We start from the raw sequence: 20,968 nt of genomic DNA on the forward strand, positions 1-20,968 counted from the left end.
CAGCTGTCAGAGCAGCTCACAGATCACTGCACCTGTAGATAGCCCATCTGTAAACAGCCCATCTATCTACCTACCTCATCCCCATACTGTATTTATTTATCTTGCTCCTTTGCACCCCAGTATCTCTACTTGCACATTCATCTTCTGCACATCTATCACTCCAGTGTTTAATTACTAAATTGTAATTATTTCCCCACTATGGCCTATTTGTTGCCTTGCCTCCCTTATCCTACCTCATTTGAACACACTGTATAGACTTTCTCTATTGTATTATTGACTGTATGTTTGTTTATTCCATGTGTAACTCTGTGTTGTTGTTTTTGTCGCACTGCTTTGCTTTATCTTGGCCAGGTCGCAGTTGCAAATGAGAACTTGTTCTCAACTAGCCTACCTGGTTAAATAAAGGTGAAATAAAACAAATGATAACTGTAATAGAATGTATGCATTATGATAGGCAGGCTGGCAGTCCAGACTATAAAAAGCACAAGCTGTTCTGAGCTGTAATTGGGCTTGCAGAGCTAGCAAAGTTAATATGTTTTAAATGCTAGTGAGACCTGGCAGAAATATCCTATTAACCACCAGCTTTCTTAGCACTCTGTTCAACTCTACCTCTAAATAGCTACAGTTTACAGCAGTTAATAAGCTGCTCTGTGTGTAATGTGTGTGTGTGTGTGTGTGTGTGTGTGTGTGTGTGTGTGTGTGTGTGTGTGTGTGTGTGTGTGTGTGTGTGTGTGTGTGTGTGTGTGTGTGTGTGTGTGTGTGTGTGTGTGTGTGTGTGTGTGTGTGTGTGTGTGTGTGTGTGTGTGCAAGTGAGAGAATATTAACACTTTAACACTATTTCTAATGAGCAGTAATTGTAAATTTGATCGTCTCCAAAAGTAGTGTGTTGGCAAGTCTTTAAAATATTATGTTGCATGTGTGCTTGTATGAGTGTGTGTGCATGTGCATGCCTCTATGTGTGTGTGTGTGGGGGGGGGGTGCTGGCTCACCTAGTTCGCTGCTGTTGTCGCCGCTCTGTGAAGCGTGGCCCCCGCTGGAGGGCCCTGGCGTGCCGGCCGAGTGTGTGGAGGTGGCGTCATCGTGGTCTCTCCAGGAAGCTGGGTTCTGCATGGGTTTTACAAAAAGAGAGAGAGAAAAAGAGAGAAGGATCCATCCATCCGTCCGCATTCCCCATCCAAGCCGCAAACCAGGAGTGGAGAGCGTGGAGAGAGAGAGAGAGAGAGAGAGAGAGAGAGAGAGAGAGAGAGAGAGAGAGAGAGAGAGAGAGAGAGAGGGAGACCACATGAGTATGTTGGAAACATGAGAGTGACATCTGTAAGAGTGTACAGTGCAGTGAGGATCTCTTAGACTGCTTACATTTCCTGGGGAAGCAAAGAGTTCCACTCATTTTGCCCCTCGCACACTATCAATAATGCCACTACAATCAAAGGCCGAAAGAAAAAAGCCTAGCGCATTAAACCGTCTGGCACTAAAGTCTCAACTCTGCAATCAAACAGCTTCATTAATACATAGGAGCACACAACACAGCGACGACGGTTAATGTGCCGTCTGATTTTGAACGTTGCAGGCAGGGCGCTCGCTGAAGAATTGTCTAAACACATATGGCCGGGCCCCGTGGAGTTAGTTTATACCATAACCAATTGAGACTTCCGTGTCAAGTGAGAAATATCGAGGTAAGAAGCCTAAATACACCACAAGAGCTATTCATCATTAGCACTGTCAGAAATGAAAATAAGATATGACAGTGATTCTCCCTCTAATCTGCCAAAAATGCACACACACACAGATAGAGACATACACACATTCACACACACACACACATTCAGAGAAAGTACAGAGCACTCCTACAGAGCAAACTGGCTCAAATACTGGTGCAGTAATAGTTTTCACAGAAAATATATAGAGCTCATAAGTAGAGTTTTTCCTTCCTCTCTCTCCTTCCTCTCTCTCCTGGTCTTTCCCAGGTCCCTGCAGGTCCGGACCGGGAAACAGGAATTCTACAGTACTGTACAGGAAAGGCTTTATCAGTGCCACACGAAGGCAGGCTAGAGGGGGAATTTCCTCTGCCATTCACACCACAGAGAGACGGACTGTGAGACACCCCTGTACACACACAGCACAAACAGACACATGAGTCACACACACACACCCACACAAACACACAGGATAGCCTAGTCAAATATAACTCATCACCTGAACACGATGACAAAATGTTGGCAAATGTTGGCCCAACGTTGTCTGGGGGCCTGGAAAAGCAGCCCCTTGAAAGGAGCCCAAACCAAACAAACACAGGCCTGCACCAAGGCTTCCCACAAACCTCAGCCCACTTCTCCCCGCTTGCTTTTTTCAGTCTCAAACACACAAACACACATACATATATGAAAAGTGGGGGGGGAATACACGGCACAAAAATATTTCAAAAGAGCCCGTTTTTTACCATTCTGCTTCAGATCGGTAGCGTTGGCGCTGAACTTTCGCCTGCTAGTGAGGCTGTCCCAGTTTGAGTGAGCTGTTCTGGGGGAGGACAGACAGGAGAGGGCCTGGAGAGGAGTTCACGAGGAGAGGCTATGAGACAGCAGCACAGAGCGGTTCGCTGACTGGCTCGCTGGTTCCCTTGGGTGCCTGGTCCTTATGTGCTGCTGCTCCTGCTCCAGCTGTGCCTCAGCTCAGCAGCCCTCCTTTTATCTGGTACGTTTTCAGGGAGGAAGGCTGTGTTCTCAAACAGCTCAGAGCGGGGCGGCGAACAGCAGACAGACAGAGGCCCTTCAGCCCCAGCCACAGCGCTCCACTACAACCCCTCTCAGCGTCAGCTGTTCACCGGATGGCAATCAGATAAAGAACTGGGAGAATTACCCAGAAGAGGAGAGGAGGTGGGGGGGAATAAGGCTGGCCGGACCGAACAATAGCCCGAACAAGGGTTTTAGCCCTTCTGAACAAGGGAAAGGAAAAGAAGAACGTCTCCACTTAATTAAGAGGGGACGGATGATTGGGATCTACTGCTTACCTGGGCTATTGATCAGATACATGGGTTGAGATGGGCTTTGATGCGTCCAAGAGCCTTTGTTTACAAGTATCGGTATATTTCTTTACATAGAGCGTAACATCGCTAATGTTAGCCATCTCATAACTCTTCAATTAAGTCTCACGAGCAAATGTCATTAAAAAATGTAAGTGAACGAGAGAGAGAGAGAGAGAGAGAGAGAGAGAGAGAGAGAGAGAGAGAGAGAGAGAGAGAAAAAGGCATCAAGAATCCCAGGCAGTGTATGATGTATTTAGCCAGAGCCAGACTCCAAATGGCCTCTTGTTGTTCTAAGGGAAGAAAATGACTGGGTTCCACTTCCTGACACTGAAACACCCATTGCCGGCCAGACTGGCCTAGAAAGCTACTATATATTACAGTACGTTAACTAACTCTCTCTCTCTATATTTCTCTTTCTCTCTTCACATCCACAACACTGCAGCCAGCCAGGACAGCTTCTGATCTGACGGCCAGCTAGGCCAGGGAACCACATGGATTTAATGCAACGGCTGAATCGATAGGACTTCATTTAGCTATCATTGCACAGTAATGTGTCATTTTTAATGGCTCGGGTACTAAATTAAAATCAGAGACACCTTAGCTAATGGTGTTAAAGGGAGTGATATTTGGCACTGAATTGCTAGCCAGAAGTACAGTAAATGGAAGCTTGGCCAGGGATCTAGGCCTGGACTAAACTAAGCCTAGTTGGTCACTGTAATATAAGCAAAGACCAAACAACGGTAAGATTATTATGTAGGGCCAAACATATGCTTTCATGTTTTCATTTGGTCAAACAGACGCCTCAGTGTGCATATCTGTCGCTCACCTCTCTTCAATAACCGCTCTCGCACAACATGACAAGAAATATCACAACACCGGCATTAACTTTCCACACTCAACAAGGTTAACCTTTCTGAGCTAGGAAGGGTGTTTGAGTCCATTAAACAAGCTGGAGAAAAAAATCCCTACGTCACCGAAAAGGGTCTTCCTTCATCAATCTAAAGACCAAGAGCACTACAAAAACAGAAGAAGAAGAAAACAAACAAAAAAAAGCCTGCAGCACCACGTCATGTGACTACTCCCTGTAGCTTGGCATAATTACGAGTCAAAACATGGTTCTCTCCATGCTCTTCTCTTCTCTTGTGTTAAAGAGCACTGTTACCAGGAGGAGAGACCAGAGCAGCAACGAGCAAACACAACACAACACAACACAACACACAGCGCGCGCAGACAGGCAGACAGACAGGGCAGGCAGGCAGGCAGGCAGGCAGGCAGGCAGGCAGGCAGCACAATAGATAGACTAGATGGAAAATAAGATACAAGGCAAGCCTGGTCTCCCGGGACTGACTTCTCTATTTGCTGGGGTTAGCGTCTCACAGCTGATAATGCAAGTTGTAATTAATATAAAAGCAGGAGACAATATGGGGGAGAGGCTTGTAGTGCATCAGGGCCACAAGAGAACAACTCACTCCTCTCCTCCTGTTCTCCTCCTTTTCTCATGTACACACGGCTGCCATGCCCATCGCAGCAATTTCACCGGCTTTTTTCCCCTTGGAATTTCAAATAAAATTGATTTAGCACAGTCATTGAATTTTGTTCAAATTCCCAAGATACCTAGGGGGAGGGGGTGTGAAAAAGAAAAGAATGCAGAGTGATTCAGGGGACTACACTGGTGTAGTGTAGTCTCTAACACCACTGCATTCAACGGCTCAGCCTGGGAGGCTCCTGTTCTGAACATGTCCCATATTGCTGACACACTAGAAACATACAGATTCATTAATCATAGCCGGCTGACATTCCAAGACGCATCTTGCCACCCCTCATAAGCAGTTAAAGTCCTCGGCCATTTTTGACGATTTTAACACGTAATTATAGAGACACGCCAAAGAAAGATGTTAAATGTGAAGGTACTCTTCTGCTGAACAACTGAGCATTTTACAACACCTACATTTATCCTCCGAGAATAGAAAGGAAACATGAATGAAGTATGTAATAATTCACTGTTGTGTGTTTTAAGAGAGGCCTGGGTGACTGCCAGAGTGTATGGTGGGGAATTTACTTCAGGGCGAAATAAGTCTCATTGCACTGAATGGCACATTACATGTGCAATCATTCTATCAGAATGCACAGATAAGAACGTGATTCCACTCCATTGAATGCTATGTGATTAACGACATCGACTCATACAAACATGAGAACATTACTCATCAGTCTGACAACTGATCGATTCAAAGAGACATCTAGACCACAGATAACAACATCTTAGAATACAACTGAAATATTTCAAATGACAAAACAACAAGAAAAGGTATTGCGAATACACACCCCTGGGCAGTAGTCATTATGAATATGCATGGTGCAATAGGTGTAAAATGCAAATCATCTGGCGGCTAATAGAACTACAGCTTTAGAAATGTTTTTTTCAGCTCAGTTGTAGGTTGCATCGGTGTCCATTGCATGGAGCTAGGAGGGAGGGACGGGTGAGTAGGGATTGTGTGTATTTCTCTCCCTACTACCCATAGTGATTAGACATGCCTGCCAACAGGCCCCTGCATCTGAACACAAATCAAATAGGAAACATAGGCCCAGACCTTCTACCATCACAAAACAATTGTCTGGAACAGTGCCGTCAGGTCACTCAACTACATATTCTTTTGATGGGGGATCCAAACAGAGACAGTTGGGTCGGCGAGAGCTAGTGCTCCTTAAATTAGAACGTCTTCCAAAATGGAGAAATTCCATGGTTCGACAGCAGCGGAAGCCCCGGGGGCTAGACGTAGGCCAACACAGGGAGGCAGAGTGTATGATTATGGAGCAAGGAGCGTGTAGTGCTAAGCATAGGAACATAAAGAAACAGGACATATATTACATGTCCAATGATAACAACGAACGTCATTGTACGTTGTACAAGATGTCACATTATTGGTTTGAATCCTTGTCATCATCACTCCATCGGATCAATGGGTTTTTACGGCCCGAGCCTTTACCAGAGAACCAAATGTAAACACTAGTGTTTTCTCTCTGGCCGTGCAGTGCTAGGATAACCTGCATAACCTTTGTGGGAACTATAACCAACAGCCCTCAAGCGTTGAGTGAAAAACTGAGAGTGGCAGAAAACTCAAATCGCACAATATTTCTTCATAACAAGCTATGCACAAGTCGTAAAAATGATGTCTATAGCATGTGCATGTGTTGGAGGATAATTCAAATCTTGGCCAATATGTACAGCTTGGTGGAAAAAGGCTGTACAATAGACACGAGGAGGCACAAAGAACAAATTCATTAGAACAGATCATATTCAGCAACCATTCATTCTAGACTATAGGAGATAGAAATGTCATTTCATTAATTAAAAGACATGCGAGTACAGCAATAGTCATAGAAATCCAACGTAAGAAATCAACAGTGCCATAAAGGCCCCCTCTGACAATGGTATAATCCAATCAGCGCTGACAATACAGCATTGAAGTGTAAATAACAGAGCACTTATTAGGGTCTACTGTCAGGTAGAGAATTGAGGGGGCTAGAGAGGGAGAGCAGCCAGGTCACATCAGATCGACTTCAGTATTTGACGTTTGTCCTGGTCCCCAGGACGTTGGGAGATGCCTTCAATACCGTCCACTAGGGGCAACGTGAGCACCTATTACCATCTAGTAGGCTTGCGTGCTCTGGCTCCGAGGATCGCGGGTTCAATCCCAAACCTTAACTCTTACCTTAACCCTATCCCAAACATTAACCCTTACCTTAACCAGTCGGAATTAATGCCTAAACTTAACTGTCAAAATTGTACGTTTATCCCCTGGACAAACGTTGAATACTGAAGTCAGACCATGATACCTTGTTAGAGAGAGAGGGAAAGGGAGAGGGGGAAAAACAAGCTCAACGGGCTGTCTCCGTGAAGAGCCTCATCATCTCCAGCAAGCCCAACTTTCACCAAATGAGATGTAGCCCTGGGCTATATATTAAAAATGCATATCAAAGCAAAGAAAAATGGACGTGAGAGATTCTAACTAAATAAATTAGCATATCTAACTATCAAATTGCCTTCCCCTCTCCAACTAGAAGAGAGGATAGAAATGAATAATAAAACAGAAGCAAAATAAATAATAAAATAAATAAAACAAAACAAGTGTAGCTGCAACTCAGAAACACAACAGTAGGCCTACACACACGTGTTGCTCTACAAATTTTTTCAATATTGTGTTGAGCTCATTATATTCCTCATCGTATTTGAGGCATATACAACTCAAACTACTAAAATATGATATGGAAATGAGTGAGCATAATGTTGGGGACATAGTCATTAACTACAGGGTTTTAGGGCCTGGTTAAGCACAGGGCACTATAATATACACTCTTCTGTTGTATGCATCCTGTATTCTTCATGAACCTAGACCTATAGTTTTAGCCATACTGTTTTAACTTTTATATCAGCAATTATATTTTGCACTGCATTTCACATTACTGTCAAAAAGTATAATAAAAAATCGATACATGTAAGTGCAACAATAAATATATGATCAGTACACATTACGTTTATAACAACGTAACAGTCAGTGTACGCTACACTGCACACCTTATTTTATACTGCACATATATATTTTTTATTTTTTTACATTTGAATGAAGATCATCTGAGAGCATGTACATTATTAGCCTATATTCACACTACAGTTCAGCACTATAGCCGCTCAGTAAACAACATATAGAAACGCGACGCATCCTCCTTCCGCTTTCGTAAGGCTGAGCACAACAATTAGCTGCAGTAAAATGATCATTGCTGCCACAAGAAAGAAAGAAATCGCTCCAACCTAAATAAAACAACTAATCAAGTGGTCAGTGTAAACGACCCCAAGATAAATGACTTGTCGTGCACCTTCGCGTTTGTTTACTGCTGGTCCTGATTTTCTTTATTGGCATATTTAATTACCTAATTATCAAAATAATATTTCTCACAAGTGTACCCGATGACAATTGCTTAGGTCTAAACATTGCGAGGGATAAACATTGCGAGGGAACATTGGAAATTGGCTTGAGTATCAACCATCTGCCACGAAACTAAACAGGCTAGTTTATCTAATCTCTTCAGTATAAACAACAGAATGCCTCATTTCTACACTTAGCCTATTCCGGAGAGGAGCTCCACCATATTGAGCTTTAACCGTTGCTCGGCCCCACTTTGCTAAGGGCGTTAATTGTGTTTTAATTCACTTTATGCGTTGCACTCTGACTGCGCAACTCTGAACAACGCGCCGGCTTTTCAAAGAGAATCAGCCGCTATTATAGCTAGACCCAACAGTTGCAGCGCAGTGACTTTGAATAATACTTAAATCTGCTTTCATTCCTAATAGGCTTGGGCTCGTGCTGCTCAGATATAAACCAGTCACTCTGTCACGAAATACACACCTCGAATTCACCAAAACGTCACCCCTACAACCTATTTAATAGGGATATTAGATCTGATCCCAGATATTAAATAAATAATGAATTATCAACGTTAGGCCTTAATACAATGCACCAATTATATGCAGCGTCCCGTTTTTACACCGAACAAGACGCGTTTAAGGCACGGGATAAATCTTGAAATTTAAAGGCACTGTACTTCAGGTGTATGTAATTGAATTCATTATTATGGAGCCTCACGGCCATAAAATGGGGGTGCAGAGGAGAGAGAGAGCCACTGCAGAGCAGAACCACAGGGCGATCAATAAGAAACAATTAAACACATTAACATCAACAGCAAGTAACGCCATTACTGCACTGCCAAGCCGTGAGGTAGGCCTAATACCACATTATGAACTTGACATTGATGGTAGCCCATACTGAATATCCCTTTCCCACTTTCTGCAGCAAAATCCGAAAGCTTTTTTACGCACGCCCCAAATCATTATAGTCTCTTACACTGTCTCCCGAAATTATGCCCTTGCTTTTTTTAAATCATTAGTCCACTCCAACCAACGTGCTATTCTATTGTAATTTTGATCAACATTTAATCGCTTTCACATTCAATGTCCAACAATCCATATCCCCCCAAAAAACAATCCATACCCCCCAAAAACATAACACACATGCACACACTCTCGCCTTCTGTCACACACACGCTCTCTATCACACACACACACACACACACACACACACACACACACACACACACACACACACACACACACACACACACACACACACACACACAGTAATTATACACACATGAATGCCCCTAATCAAAAGACTAAAACAATAACTCACTGCATTGTATCACAAATGACTTTTGACCTAAAAATATCGATTTCCCAAATGCATCTGCAACATGCAACAGCACCAACAGGCCTACTGCTGAGGACATATACCACAACACAGGCTAAACGGTGACTATAATGACAGTTCACACCATGTAAAACAATCAACAAATTACACCGTTAGTAAAATACATTTGAAACAACTTCTAACGGCAATAAATGTCACAAATTACTATTTGAAAACGTCTACTTCGATACGACAAACTACAAACAACACGCACTCACAACAACGACGCCGTAACAGGCCTCTATAACTTTCTGATAAAACTATTATAAAGATAGAAAAGCTTATTACTTACGTGATCGGCTAGGTTGGTCGAAGATCCTGAGAGCTCTTCGTGGTCTGACTTCGAGCTGCCATCCCGCTCGTCAATAACTAGATCTATTGGCATTTTTCCTTTCAAACAACTGATGTACCGGTGGCAAAAATTGTCGCAGAGCTCGTGCACCTAGAACAAGGAGAAAATAAAAAATTGTCAGGATGTGGAAACGGTGCAGACAGTCCAAGAATATCTAGCCTACAATTAAGGGACATTATCCGCGCAAGGAAACAATAGTGACATTGTTGCAGCGCTTATTATTCTCTTGAGACCAGGGCAACAAGTTGAACGGGAAAAAATAAACACCAGGCGTAAGCTCGACATATAATAACCAATTGAGGCCAAATCTCCAGCCTTCAACCCTGTGATATTACCATAACAATAATGCCAAAGCATTATCAATACGGTCAGTGTATTGTATAGGCCCAAGAGTGTGAATTCAATCCAATCACTCGGAATTATTTTATGAGTCTCTTTATGACAATTAAACATTATAGTATTTTAATAGTTGAATATGAATATGTTTCTCTTAATAATGTATTACATCACATGCAATATAAACTCATTTTCAGCTCAATTCAAAAACTGTCTAACTTTCACATTTGTGCAACAAACTAGGTTACTTACTATACGAGTTATATAAATACAGGGTCACATGCAGAATCTAAAGCGGATCACGTGTCAAACACTATAAGCACACAATAAAAATATGATTTGTAAAAAAAAAAATACCTTTTCTAATTCCAAAAGGTGAAATCGTAATACTTGTATGGCTTGTATCATCTGAAAACAGGAATAAACAATAATAAAAATCAACATTTTTGGAGTCTTCAAATTATGAAAGTATAATGGAATTGTAAGCATAAGGCTCCACATTGTTATTTTCACTTCATATAACAAAAACACACTCCTGCATTTTCTTGAAGTTTAGACTATGGGGTTCTCGAGCAAAGTTATGCGTCCCACATTTGTCGTGGTGTGCGATACTGTATTCGCTATTCATTTAACATTTGAAAAATAAAAATGTAAATATTATCTAACAACTGAATTAGGCAAGACACATTTGGTCAACCGAGCCAATTGATCTGGGCTACATAGGCAGCGATTTAAACGGCAAAATCCTGCTCCATTGCTCCCAATGAGTGACCATGGCGCAGGATTCGCCCAGTGAGAGTCCCAGCGCTTTTTAGCCTAATCAGAGGCTTCCCTCTCGGCCTCCTGTAGGCAGCGTAATGCTGTGCCACTCGAGACCCCTCAGAGCTTCCCCTTGTTCACTTCAAAGAAATCTATCTAACATCTGGGTTGTGCTTTTGCATCAAATCCTTACATGTTTACTTTGCGATGCTGAGAACACAAGAGCGTGGTTTAAGTAAAAAAACAAGCTACGTAGGAGTAACAGTTACACCAAAAATGGAATTGAAAAGCAAACGGTCGTGCATAGTGCTTACCAAATTGTCCAACTCTGGATTTGATGAAAATAAAGGTTTTTCTGCTCGGACCTAGAATAACACCAAAGATGTGGGGTTAATTCGACTACTTCTTACAGGCGTTGAATGCATTTATAGTCATGAATCCATTCCAAAATATATATTTGACTTTAGTGCAACAATGTTGTATAATAAATAAAACACAATTCAAAGTTATATTATGTTTGCATTTCATGCTGTGTAGACATTAATGAGTCAATATTATCAGTGAATTTGCGTTTAAACTTCGAAATTATATAACCTAACAAACACACTTTTAATTTTCAAATGTTCAACTTTAACTTTAAAAATCAAAAGAGTGAAATGTGTAAAAAGTTAACAAGAAGATACGTGTGCTACGTGTGCCATGAGCACTTGGAAAATCCTATTAGGTGTTTAGAAAATATATAAAAAGTGACCTGTTTGGCAAAGACTGCGATGTCCTCATTGAAGGAGTCGGAGGAGCAGACATCGCCGCCTGCTACCCCAGGCTCCCTCGGAGTGCACGTCGCCAGTTCGCACTTCTCAAAAACCAACGCGAGCAGTGGGAATAATGGGTGACTGCAAGAGGGGAAACAGAGCCTGAGCACAACCTGGCAGCCAGCTCCTCCACACAGGCTTAACACAAGCTAATCACACGGCGACACAGCAAGTTAAAGTTGTGCGTAAAACTAAAGATCCCAAGGAGTGTAAATAGTGAAGAATTTGTCAGAATTAATTTAAACTACTATACCTTCCAAGGTTTTGACTGAGATAACATTTGAAACGTATCTCCAAATTCTTCCATAAAGTAGATTACGTTTTAAACATTTTATGAATAAGCTATGTGCACATCAATGGTAAAATGCATTGTTTACAAATGACATCATTTGTCTTACATTTTTCCAATGCATTTTACGCACGGACACTAAAGCATTAGTGTTGACTATTCTAATGTTTTGGCGATTATACCTAATATAAACTCGGACCTATCAACTTGTTTACAAGTATCCATAACCATACGTTGCAGTGTGTGTTTATCTCCTTGTTACAACCTGTCAATAAGATGCATCCTTCTATTTAAAGCAGGTTTAGTTTTAATTGTATACTATAATGGTTAACCATATTCTTTTTAAAATGGAAGTGATAATATCAGATGACTGATAAACATAGACCTCTAGGTTTTGACAATATTTTATTTTTTTAGCTAAACTACACTTCATTTTGTAAACTTGCTAATGCATATAGGCCTACGCTGGGTTAACTTTTGCAACAAGTAAAACGTCCATAAGTCAAAACACACTGAAAGCGTAAAATAGATAAAAAATAAAGTATGTAATTATAGTCCACCTACCCATAGATTTGATCTTTATCCCTCTTTAAAACATCGTTGACAGCGGAGCCCATGCTGTTGGGCATAACGCTGGGATGGGGTGCATGAGCACCGTAGTGCTGGCCATGGAGCGGTGGTCCATGGTTCAAGTGATGGACTTGGGGTAGCGGCCGTGGAGCATGCGGGTCTCCGTACATAGACGCCGGGACCCCGACTCCGTCCATCCCACCATAATGGGCCAGCTCATCGTACTGGAATAAAACAACAACAAAGTCAGAGGATAGAAACTCACGCCTAACCTGGCCAAAATGTACATATAGGCTAGTTATTAGGTAACATATAACTGAAGTCATAGTAGGCTATAGTCAAAGCGATATAGTAAAACGAGGCTACTACACCAGCATTTGAAAAAAGTAAGCAAATCCTTGTGCCATTCCTGTTGCTTCGGCAGAAAAAGGCAATCGCCATGACTAAACTACCAAGTGAATACATTGATAAGGTTTGTATTTGTAATTACCAAAAACATTTTAAAGTTCTGAATCCCCGAAGGTGGGTTACTTTGGCAAAACACCGAATTACTTAGGAGTCCCTTTAAAACTGCTCCACGAATGCTGCGGAGACCGTCGGTTAAGCAGAGGCTTTAACTCCGCTTGAAGAGTAAAGGTAGCCTACTGCACAAATGTCAAATAAAACGGCTTAGATATGAACAATTTATAAATAAGCCGCCACTGACAAGAGGATAGCGATATGGAGGCCATCCTAGAGTGGATTTGTATAGGTTAGTGTTGGAGATTTAAAACCTACCCTTTGCGCCATCAGGCTGCGCTCCAATAAACTCCTGGATGTGTCGTATATTTAATATCCCAGTCAGGTTAGAAAGTGATTTAGTGGTAAGATTCCTTTTTCAACCAACTTTGCGAATTCTCCTATTCTCCAATGTGGTAGAGTGCAAGCAGAAGCATCAGGAGGAGTTTTGCAATTTTTCTTGTTTTCCTCTTTCCCCCAAAAATAAAAAAAAATGTCAAGCACCAAACTGAAGGTTACAATCGGCCCATCAACAACCTGCATGTAACTAAACTGTCGTGTCTCGTGGCTTTTTGCCACTCCAGCTGTCAATCAAAGCCAGGGGTTGTCAAGGTAATGAATGAATGATGGTTGGTGATGATGTTCAAGAGAGGATGAATCTTTTCAGCCCGTTTTCATCCAGCAAGTCCGCGTCCTCTTTATGCCTCCGGATTGCTATCTTGTTTTATTATTACTGTAAAAAGAAAAAGCAATAGAAATTAAGAGATTGCAATTCAGATCTTTCCTTTCCCCGTAGGTATTTCGTCTATCTCGCGGTCTGAGATGAGTGAGTGTCAGCGAGTGTTGGCAGGTTGGCTGCTAGCTTGCTTATAGAACAGAGTCAGTTTGCTGCGCTGATCGGCGGGAGAATGAAATGACGGAACCCGGAAGTAGCGGTGGCCATAGCCAGTCCTACAGCAGCTACAGAAAGAGAGGAGAGACCAAATCCTGTGATATGCAGAGTATGCACGAGGACGGCTTCAACTCCTCACGGGGGGAGCCAAACAACACAGATTCTACACTCCCAGGCAATTCCCTTCGCTGATAAGTGAGAGGCAAAAAGAAAAGCAAAAAAGTGAAGTAGCCTATTTGTGTTAATCTGCTATGCGTTTAGATCCGAAGCAGCGTTTTCCTATACATGCCAACGCGGACCTATAGCGCTGTGTACTAAGAGTAGGAAAAGCCCGAGCTAAGGCGCACGACTAACTTGTTCTAGTTTCACTATTGCAAATAGTCTGAAAGAAATACGCGTGGCACCTCGTACCATTCACGAGTCAAAAAAGTTATCATAAATATGATAAATAATGAACAGTAGGCTATTGTTCACACATCACCACTCATACTTATTGTTTTCACTCAAAAATATTCTAAACTAAGACTCCGTCACGCAATCAAAACATGATATCTAGTCAAATCATCTATAATGACACTGTAAAGATACCTGATTCGTTTTGAGTTGAATTTATGAGCATGACGCTTACTTGTTAACGCTTACTTGTTATCTTGTGTTGTGGTTATAGCCGGTGTGCCTAGTATGAAATATCTCCGTAATACCTTTTAATCGTACTGCTAATTATGAACGGGGCTGTTTAGCAAATTAAACGATATGGCGCACCCCTTCTCAGTCCAGAATGAACTTTTCCAAAAAGAAAAAGCTTTTGTAGAGAAAGTAATTTTGTATGTTTCTCTCGTCCAATCCCCTCTCTAGATAGAAATCCGTGCCTTACCTCAGAGTAGTCAATTATCAAAGCTCCACAAGATCATCAATCATGTCTTGAGTTTGAAGTTTAGAGGAGGAGCAACGCTCCGGCCATCGATTGCGCTGAGGCTATAGCCCTTTTTCCCTGAGCCCAAGCTTTTTTACGCACAAAACCGAAACAGGCCATCTATCCCTTTTAATATTTAGCTCCATCATTGATAATATACACTTTTGCGCAGATGGCATCATCGTTATATTGATATGTTTTCACATAAATTGATACATTTATGGCTCGGTGACATTTTTGGTGGTTGTCGAAATTAACCATTCATAGGTTGGATGAGCTAGTGGGTTGGATTCAGCTGTAAGGTCAATATACTCCCAACAAACAAACGCGCCATACGGTTGCTTGGGATGACAATAGAAATAGCAATTGAAAAATATTTTTAAAATGAAGGACTGTGACAACAATTCTGTTTGTTGGCATAAGGGGGTGGGAAGCCCTACAAGAAAAAGTAGGACTGCAGGGTTGACGAACGGCTGTGTGGACAGTTCAACGTGCAATAGCCCGAGAAGGAACTACAGTGTTATGCGCAGAGCGGCATGCATCGTCTCCAAATACCTCTGACCGATGTTACATTCTGTGAACAGAACCAGGGGCTGGATGCGTGAGCTTTTGAAGACATGGGTTTTTGATATTAGCCCGACTGCTATATAATGATATCGTGCACTATGACCTGTACACTAACCCTAGCGTTTTTCTTCCGGACAAACATGGTAAGTGAATCATATTATGTCCTTTGTTGTGTCTCGTAAAACGGAAGGTTCTCCAACAGTGCAGTTGTGGAAAGTCAGGCTAAGTAGCTGATATGATTAGGCCTATTCTGTGAATGTATAAAATGATTCAGTCGCATTAGAGCTATCCAATCCCAAAAAATGTAAGTAACATTTTAAAGCGTTGGATAAGTAAAAAGTGACACATTATTACGTCATATGGTCAAAAACGTATACACAGATTTTTTGGAACAAATCTTTTATCTTATATATATTTTGGCCTAAAGGCGGGTGATGTACACATTCAAGAGCTTGTGAAGCTTGAGGTGGTGGTTATGTGAAATAGCCTTTTCCAAAATGCACCTCAACCTTTTCAACATTCAAAAGTTGTATATTTTATCAAATGTATATAACACAATATGTTAAATGTTTATGAAGTTTATTTGAGGTATTTTACTTATAGTTCTTGGTACAAGTTAAGGACATGCTATTCATTACAATGCAATGCAATGCAATGGTGAATCCAAAATATAGCCACTATCAGCATTCAAATCTAACATAAATCCGAATAACATCAAATAAATCAGAATCCTGTTAGTGAGACATTATATTTTAGTTACGGCAATAAATACACTTTTATACACTCTAAATCCTCGTTCTGGATATTGTATTTCAATCCTAATACTTAATAGTCTTAATATAATTCAAATTAATATTTAATAATACGATTAAATTAGCCTTGTAAAACCTAGAACATAGCCTAGATTAAATGGAGGATACCTAAAACATGTTCTCATGGTTTTGGAAACATGCAAGTGTTTGCAAACCAAGACCTTTCAAGTGTCCCATATCATGCCCAAGTACCCATTATGTTTAGCACTACATTTTCAATAAGTGGATTTCCCATTGTGTGACTTTTCAGGTTGAGGACTCATATGGATAAGGATACATATGAACAAAATCTGTGTTCAAGTAGAAGTGCATCTCCGTCAACATGCGGATCCCTCTCTTCTGCAGAAGATGGCATTAACAGGCGGTAACATTTCATCTGGTGGTGTCAAATTGAGGTCAGTTTAGGGTTAAAGCTCTCGGTGTCCGTGTGGGACATGGCCAGCTGCGTTTGGATTCATTAGGGGGCAGCGGATCCATTTCAAGGAAAACACTACTGAGACGATCACGAGGCTAAAGATCCACTCGGTGTCACATCCTAAAAGTGCACCTACTGTAAAAAAGTAACCCCCAAACTCCCATTTCAAAACAGACACCAATATCTCCACTTTGCCATGGCTTCCTCTAAACTAGCCTGGTAGCTTATCTTGTTGCTAAATATGGAGAAATGTTTTGTTGATTTAATTCCTTCAAAAAGGTCACTGATACGAATCGGGGTTTAAATCCTCTTAGTGACCTTAAATACTTCTTTAGAAACAATCGCTGCTTAACCACAGGAACAAATAACATCGGCCTAATCTTGTTTGTTACTTTGTTCTGAGTTGGCCCGCCTTAGTATTTGAGATTATGCAAATAGGAAAAGCTAATGTTGGCAATAGAAAGCCCACAGATAAGAGTAGATCATAGACTTTTCTGAGGGGGACAGAAAACCAACACTTTCATTAACCTAAAGGTATATTTAATGTATGGTTATTTTCTGAAGTTTTATAGTAGGCTTTTGTTCAGTTGATGTTCAGACAATATCAATACTCGAATGTATATGTTCAAATCTAGTGATTAACTAACTATTCATTTATATAGGTTTGTTTATCTTAGTGTTTACATAATCTAGAGGGACGTTTTTTTTTGTTTATACGTAGCCCTGTCAATGTTTTCCTCATGCAACACATACGGCATTACCTCACCAGGCTGAACTCTTTCTGACCCCACGTGAAATGTGACTAGGGTCCCAGAAAGTGGAATGAGCAACTCAAATACTTGTCAAAGTTTCGCGGCTAACTGTAAATTCTTCAGTTCCAAAGCCGTATTTTCCCCTCTATCGATTCTCAGATTCTGGTGTCTGAGGAGGGTGAGAGAGAGGGGGTGGGGTGGGGAGCTACACAAAATGTAACTGTGGCGTTCTCCCTTGAAAATCCTTGGGATTTGTCTCAAAGACACTTAGCATGCCTAATGCGTAAAATATGCATTCCTCTAGCGACATCTGGCGGATTGAACAAACGCCAAACGTTGAATCGCGCCACTATTAAGAATTATGAAAAAAATAGGTAATCTTTAGGAAAAATCTAATTTGCGTGACAACGAATAATATGCATTATAAATTGTGATCATAATGAAGTCATTATTATTTGAACCATATATGTTTTTAAAGTGCAATTGAATATATTTTACGGTTGAAAATAGGCTTATTTGAAAAATATTTTGTGAGGAGAGAGAATGGATTCGAATGCCGATGTTATCAATATATCAAGCATCATTTGTATCCCAACAAACAATTTTTCTGTGTGAAATGTGAACCACGCAGGGTGCTGTGTAATATCAAAAATAACGGTAACCAAAATTGTACTATTTGTCCAAAGATTAGGAGTAAATAGAAAAACCCAGTGAGGAAGTTGGGACCATCATTAGTTCTGGTTTCTGGCTCAATTAATGTAAAGGAATTTACTGGTACACAGGCCATTCATCTCTCAATGCAATTACTCAAAGGTGTTTTTCTGTACATGAAAGCTCCTGCGAAATAGATAACTGGTGGAATTAAAAATGACACATGAAGCTCTGATTATTATATTATTGTAATTATTATTATTTGCCTGTTATTATAACTGTTACAATCCGTTAATGTAGGCCTAATATTTGACAGTGCTGTTAATTCAAATTAATAGCAAAATCACAAGCAATCAGTTTCAATGTTATTATAAATCATAAAAATATGTCTGATTTATTTGGACATAAACACGTTTGAATTAATGTCATATTTCGTGAAATAAAGATATTTTAGAATGTCTCAGCAATCTATTATTTATTCCCGGTCGATATCGTCCAAATAGATTAATGTTGCCCCACTCTATTATTTACATTATGATATAATAGAATCCCCTAAGGTCAATAGATATTTGGTAATGTTTAAGGTCAATAGAAATTTGGTTATGTTTAAGGTCAATAGAAATTTGGTAATGTTTTGTCATACTGTTTTGAATTCTCCGAAACGAATTTCAAAACCAACCACAATTTATCATAAGGACACTGAGGTTTTCTTGCAAGAACATGCGATCATACTTTTTCCATAGAGGTAGTAGTTGTCTGGATCATTACCGAGAGCTGAATGAACATCCCTCCCGACGTAGCACGGTTTCCGTCAGGTATGGTGAGACTAGTGACCGTGGCGAGGACTACGGTCATATGCATCAAATGCTGCTGAGGAGCTTGTATTGTGTGTTTATCCTGAAACACTGGGTGTGCAAGAGTAGCCTAACTATAGCCTAATAATTTGTCCTTGTCCCCTTCGTATCGAACTGTCTGAGCAAATATAAAGAAATGTGTAGCTAGACTATCAGTTTACCGAGCACTTTGGGGGGAAGGTATGCATTTTTATTTTGGGATTGAGGAGGTGGACACGTAAAGGGCCCATCTCGCCACATTACGACATGTAATAGAGAGAAGTTTAAGTGGAGCCCGAGAAACTGAGAAGTTAATAGCGCTGACCCTCTCGCGGTGCCTCTGTCGCTCATCATTTCTCAGACTTAAGGGGCTTAAAGAGGCAGTAGGCTATGGGCCCACCTTTATTACATATGAAACGCTCTCTTCCTTATCTACATAATAGGAAATACATGCATCGTTGCGTGTTATGCGGATTTGGAAATAGAAACATGTCCAATAAAGTCGCCCTCCCTAGCTGATCAAAGGGGAACATGGCTTTAGGCACCAAAGAAACTACCCCGACCATTTAAGCCGTTATTAAATTGTATTAATTCCCCTCTCCACTTTAAACTTTACATAAATTCCACCCTTGAGTTGTTTGTCCAGTACAGAGGGGAACAATTTAAGTGTTACATTTTCATGGTTGCATCATGCCCCGGAATTGAATTCAATTGGACAGAATAATCAAGAACGCAAATAGAATGTGTTCGGTTGCCCTCTGGACAATTGGAGATGTTTTTATGCCAGCCTTGATGGCAGACGTGTCGAGATTCATAATTAGGCATGCAGCTTTAAACCTCGGAATGTCTGTCAGACACACATCCAACTTAACAGATAACCATATCTTATCTTAACGCAAGCTTCTGACACTGCACGAAAACCCCACTATGTATTTAAAGCTATTTGCAGACCTTCAATTGTTTTCAAATGTGAGAATAGGCCATCCACGTAATGCACCCTTTGCGAAAAAAAAGTCGATGGTTATCAAAGTTTCCTTCTTGAAATTGTTCAATGCTATTTTATATATACGCTTTTTACGAGTTACGAGTTATAGCCTTCAGAAAAGCTTTATTGTCTTTTACTTGGTTGAAAAGTCACTACTTTCAATATAATGCAACACTAATAATTATAGTTTTCCTACAGGAACATTTTGTGAAAGTGACATACTGTAGGCTACTTTCAGATTGCTCTGCCTTCATGTGCGTGGTAATATTTTTTGAACTCGCCAAATTGTCTTATCAAATGGCAGGTGAATATAGCCCCCCATGTGTCTATACATCTTAACAATTATGGACCTGTTATGGGACTTTTGTGTAGCGGTAAATAAGAACAGTTAAATAAGAGGAAGTTTTCATTTGGATAAATGTGTATGTTCAGCTGTCATATACTAGCCTATTGCCCTGCTACTTTGTGAAATGTGTGAGATGCTTTATGTTGTACAATAGGAGTGTAGTTGAACTGAAAGAGAGGCAGGAGTGGTTGTTTCCACCAGGGTGGGGAGTTCCAGTCATGTCGGTTACAGCTGCATTACATTTAGGCTAGGTAGGCTAAAGTGAAAGACTGACTAGAGATGAAAGTGAAATGATGAGAAACGCTACTCTGTTGTTCTATAAAACACTATTGAATAGGCTTTCATAATAAATATGAACATTTAATACATTTAGTTAACAAAATAATCTGTAATAATGTTCTTGGGTAATGTTAAATGCTCATTCTCCAGTTGAGCCACCTGTGCAATCATTGTTTACTCTCCCATGTGTGTAAACTTCAAGTGCCCTACATGCTGATAAATAAGTGTAGTATGGCAGGCTCAACAGTCAAGTGTTGTAAAGATTCTGAGGTATCTTTGTGTGTATTTGTATCTGTCCTTAAAGTTTTGATACAATTAATAAATAAGCGTGTTTTATAATTGATGATATGGTGTTGTGGTGTGATAACATTGAATGTATTCTTTATTGCATTCTAGATTGTTCTGTAGTTTATTTGAATTTCACATAAGCCGGGTGTAGACTTACAGATTCTACAGAGAAGCACGGCATTGTTAGAATTTTGATTAAAGGTATAATTTTGGAATAAAACCAATTGAAACAAACTATTGACAGTCCAGCTCACCTAATGACAACCTGAAGTGATTAAAACAGCTATTAAGAAATTCA

The 20,968-nt window shown here is 40.6% G+C and overlaps 1 protein-coding gene and 1 long non-coding RNA gene across 16 annotated transcripts in view; one reads left to right on the top strand and one right to left on the bottom strand.

Annotated features, from left to right (window-relative positions):
• Nucleotides 1–16,137, bottom strand: part of meis2a (Meis homeobox 2a) — a 104,303-nt gene extending 88,166 nt beyond the window's left edge. For 2 of the 15 annotated variants that reach the window (XM_014193721.2, XM_014193683.2), the window contains exons 1-7: nt 13,217–14,424; nt 12,434–12,663; nt 11,520–11,661; nt 11,083–11,133; nt 10,367–10,417; nt 9,614–9,763; nt 990–1,104 (exon numbers count right to left, since the gene is read on the bottom strand). In XM_014193721.2, coding sequence (XP_014049196.2) covers nt 990–1,104; nt 9,614–9,763; nt 10,367–10,417; nt 11,083–11,133; nt 11,520–11,661; nt 12,434–12,663; nt 13,217–13,228 — 751 coding nt within the window. In that variant the 5' untranslated portion in view covers nt 13,229–14,424. Of the gene's footprint in view, nt 1–989; nt 1,105–9,613; nt 9,764–10,366; nt 10,418–11,082; nt 11,134–11,519; nt 11,662–12,433; nt 12,664–12,929; nt 13,183–13,216; nt 14,425–14,457; nt 14,784–15,424 lie in introns of those variants that run through there. The other 13 variants (XM_014193696.2, XM_014193691.2, XM_014193702.2 and 10 more) reach the window with 13 other exon arrangements.
• On the top strand, nt 15,288–20,725 carry LOC123742471 (uncharacterized). The gene is made up of 2 exons (XR_006769646.1): nt 15,288–15,452; nt 16,372–20,725. It is a non-coding gene; the product is annotated as an uncharacterized lncRNA (long non-coding RNA).
• Nucleotides 20,726–20,968: the final 243 nt, after the last annotated feature.

The sequence above is a fragment of the Salmo salar genome, chromosome ssa01, assembly GCF_905237065.1.
Source record: "Salmo salar chromosome ssa01, Ssal_v3.1, whole genome shotgun sequence".
NCBI lineage: Eukaryota > Metazoa > Chordata > Actinopteri > Salmoniformes > Salmonidae > Salmo > Salmo salar.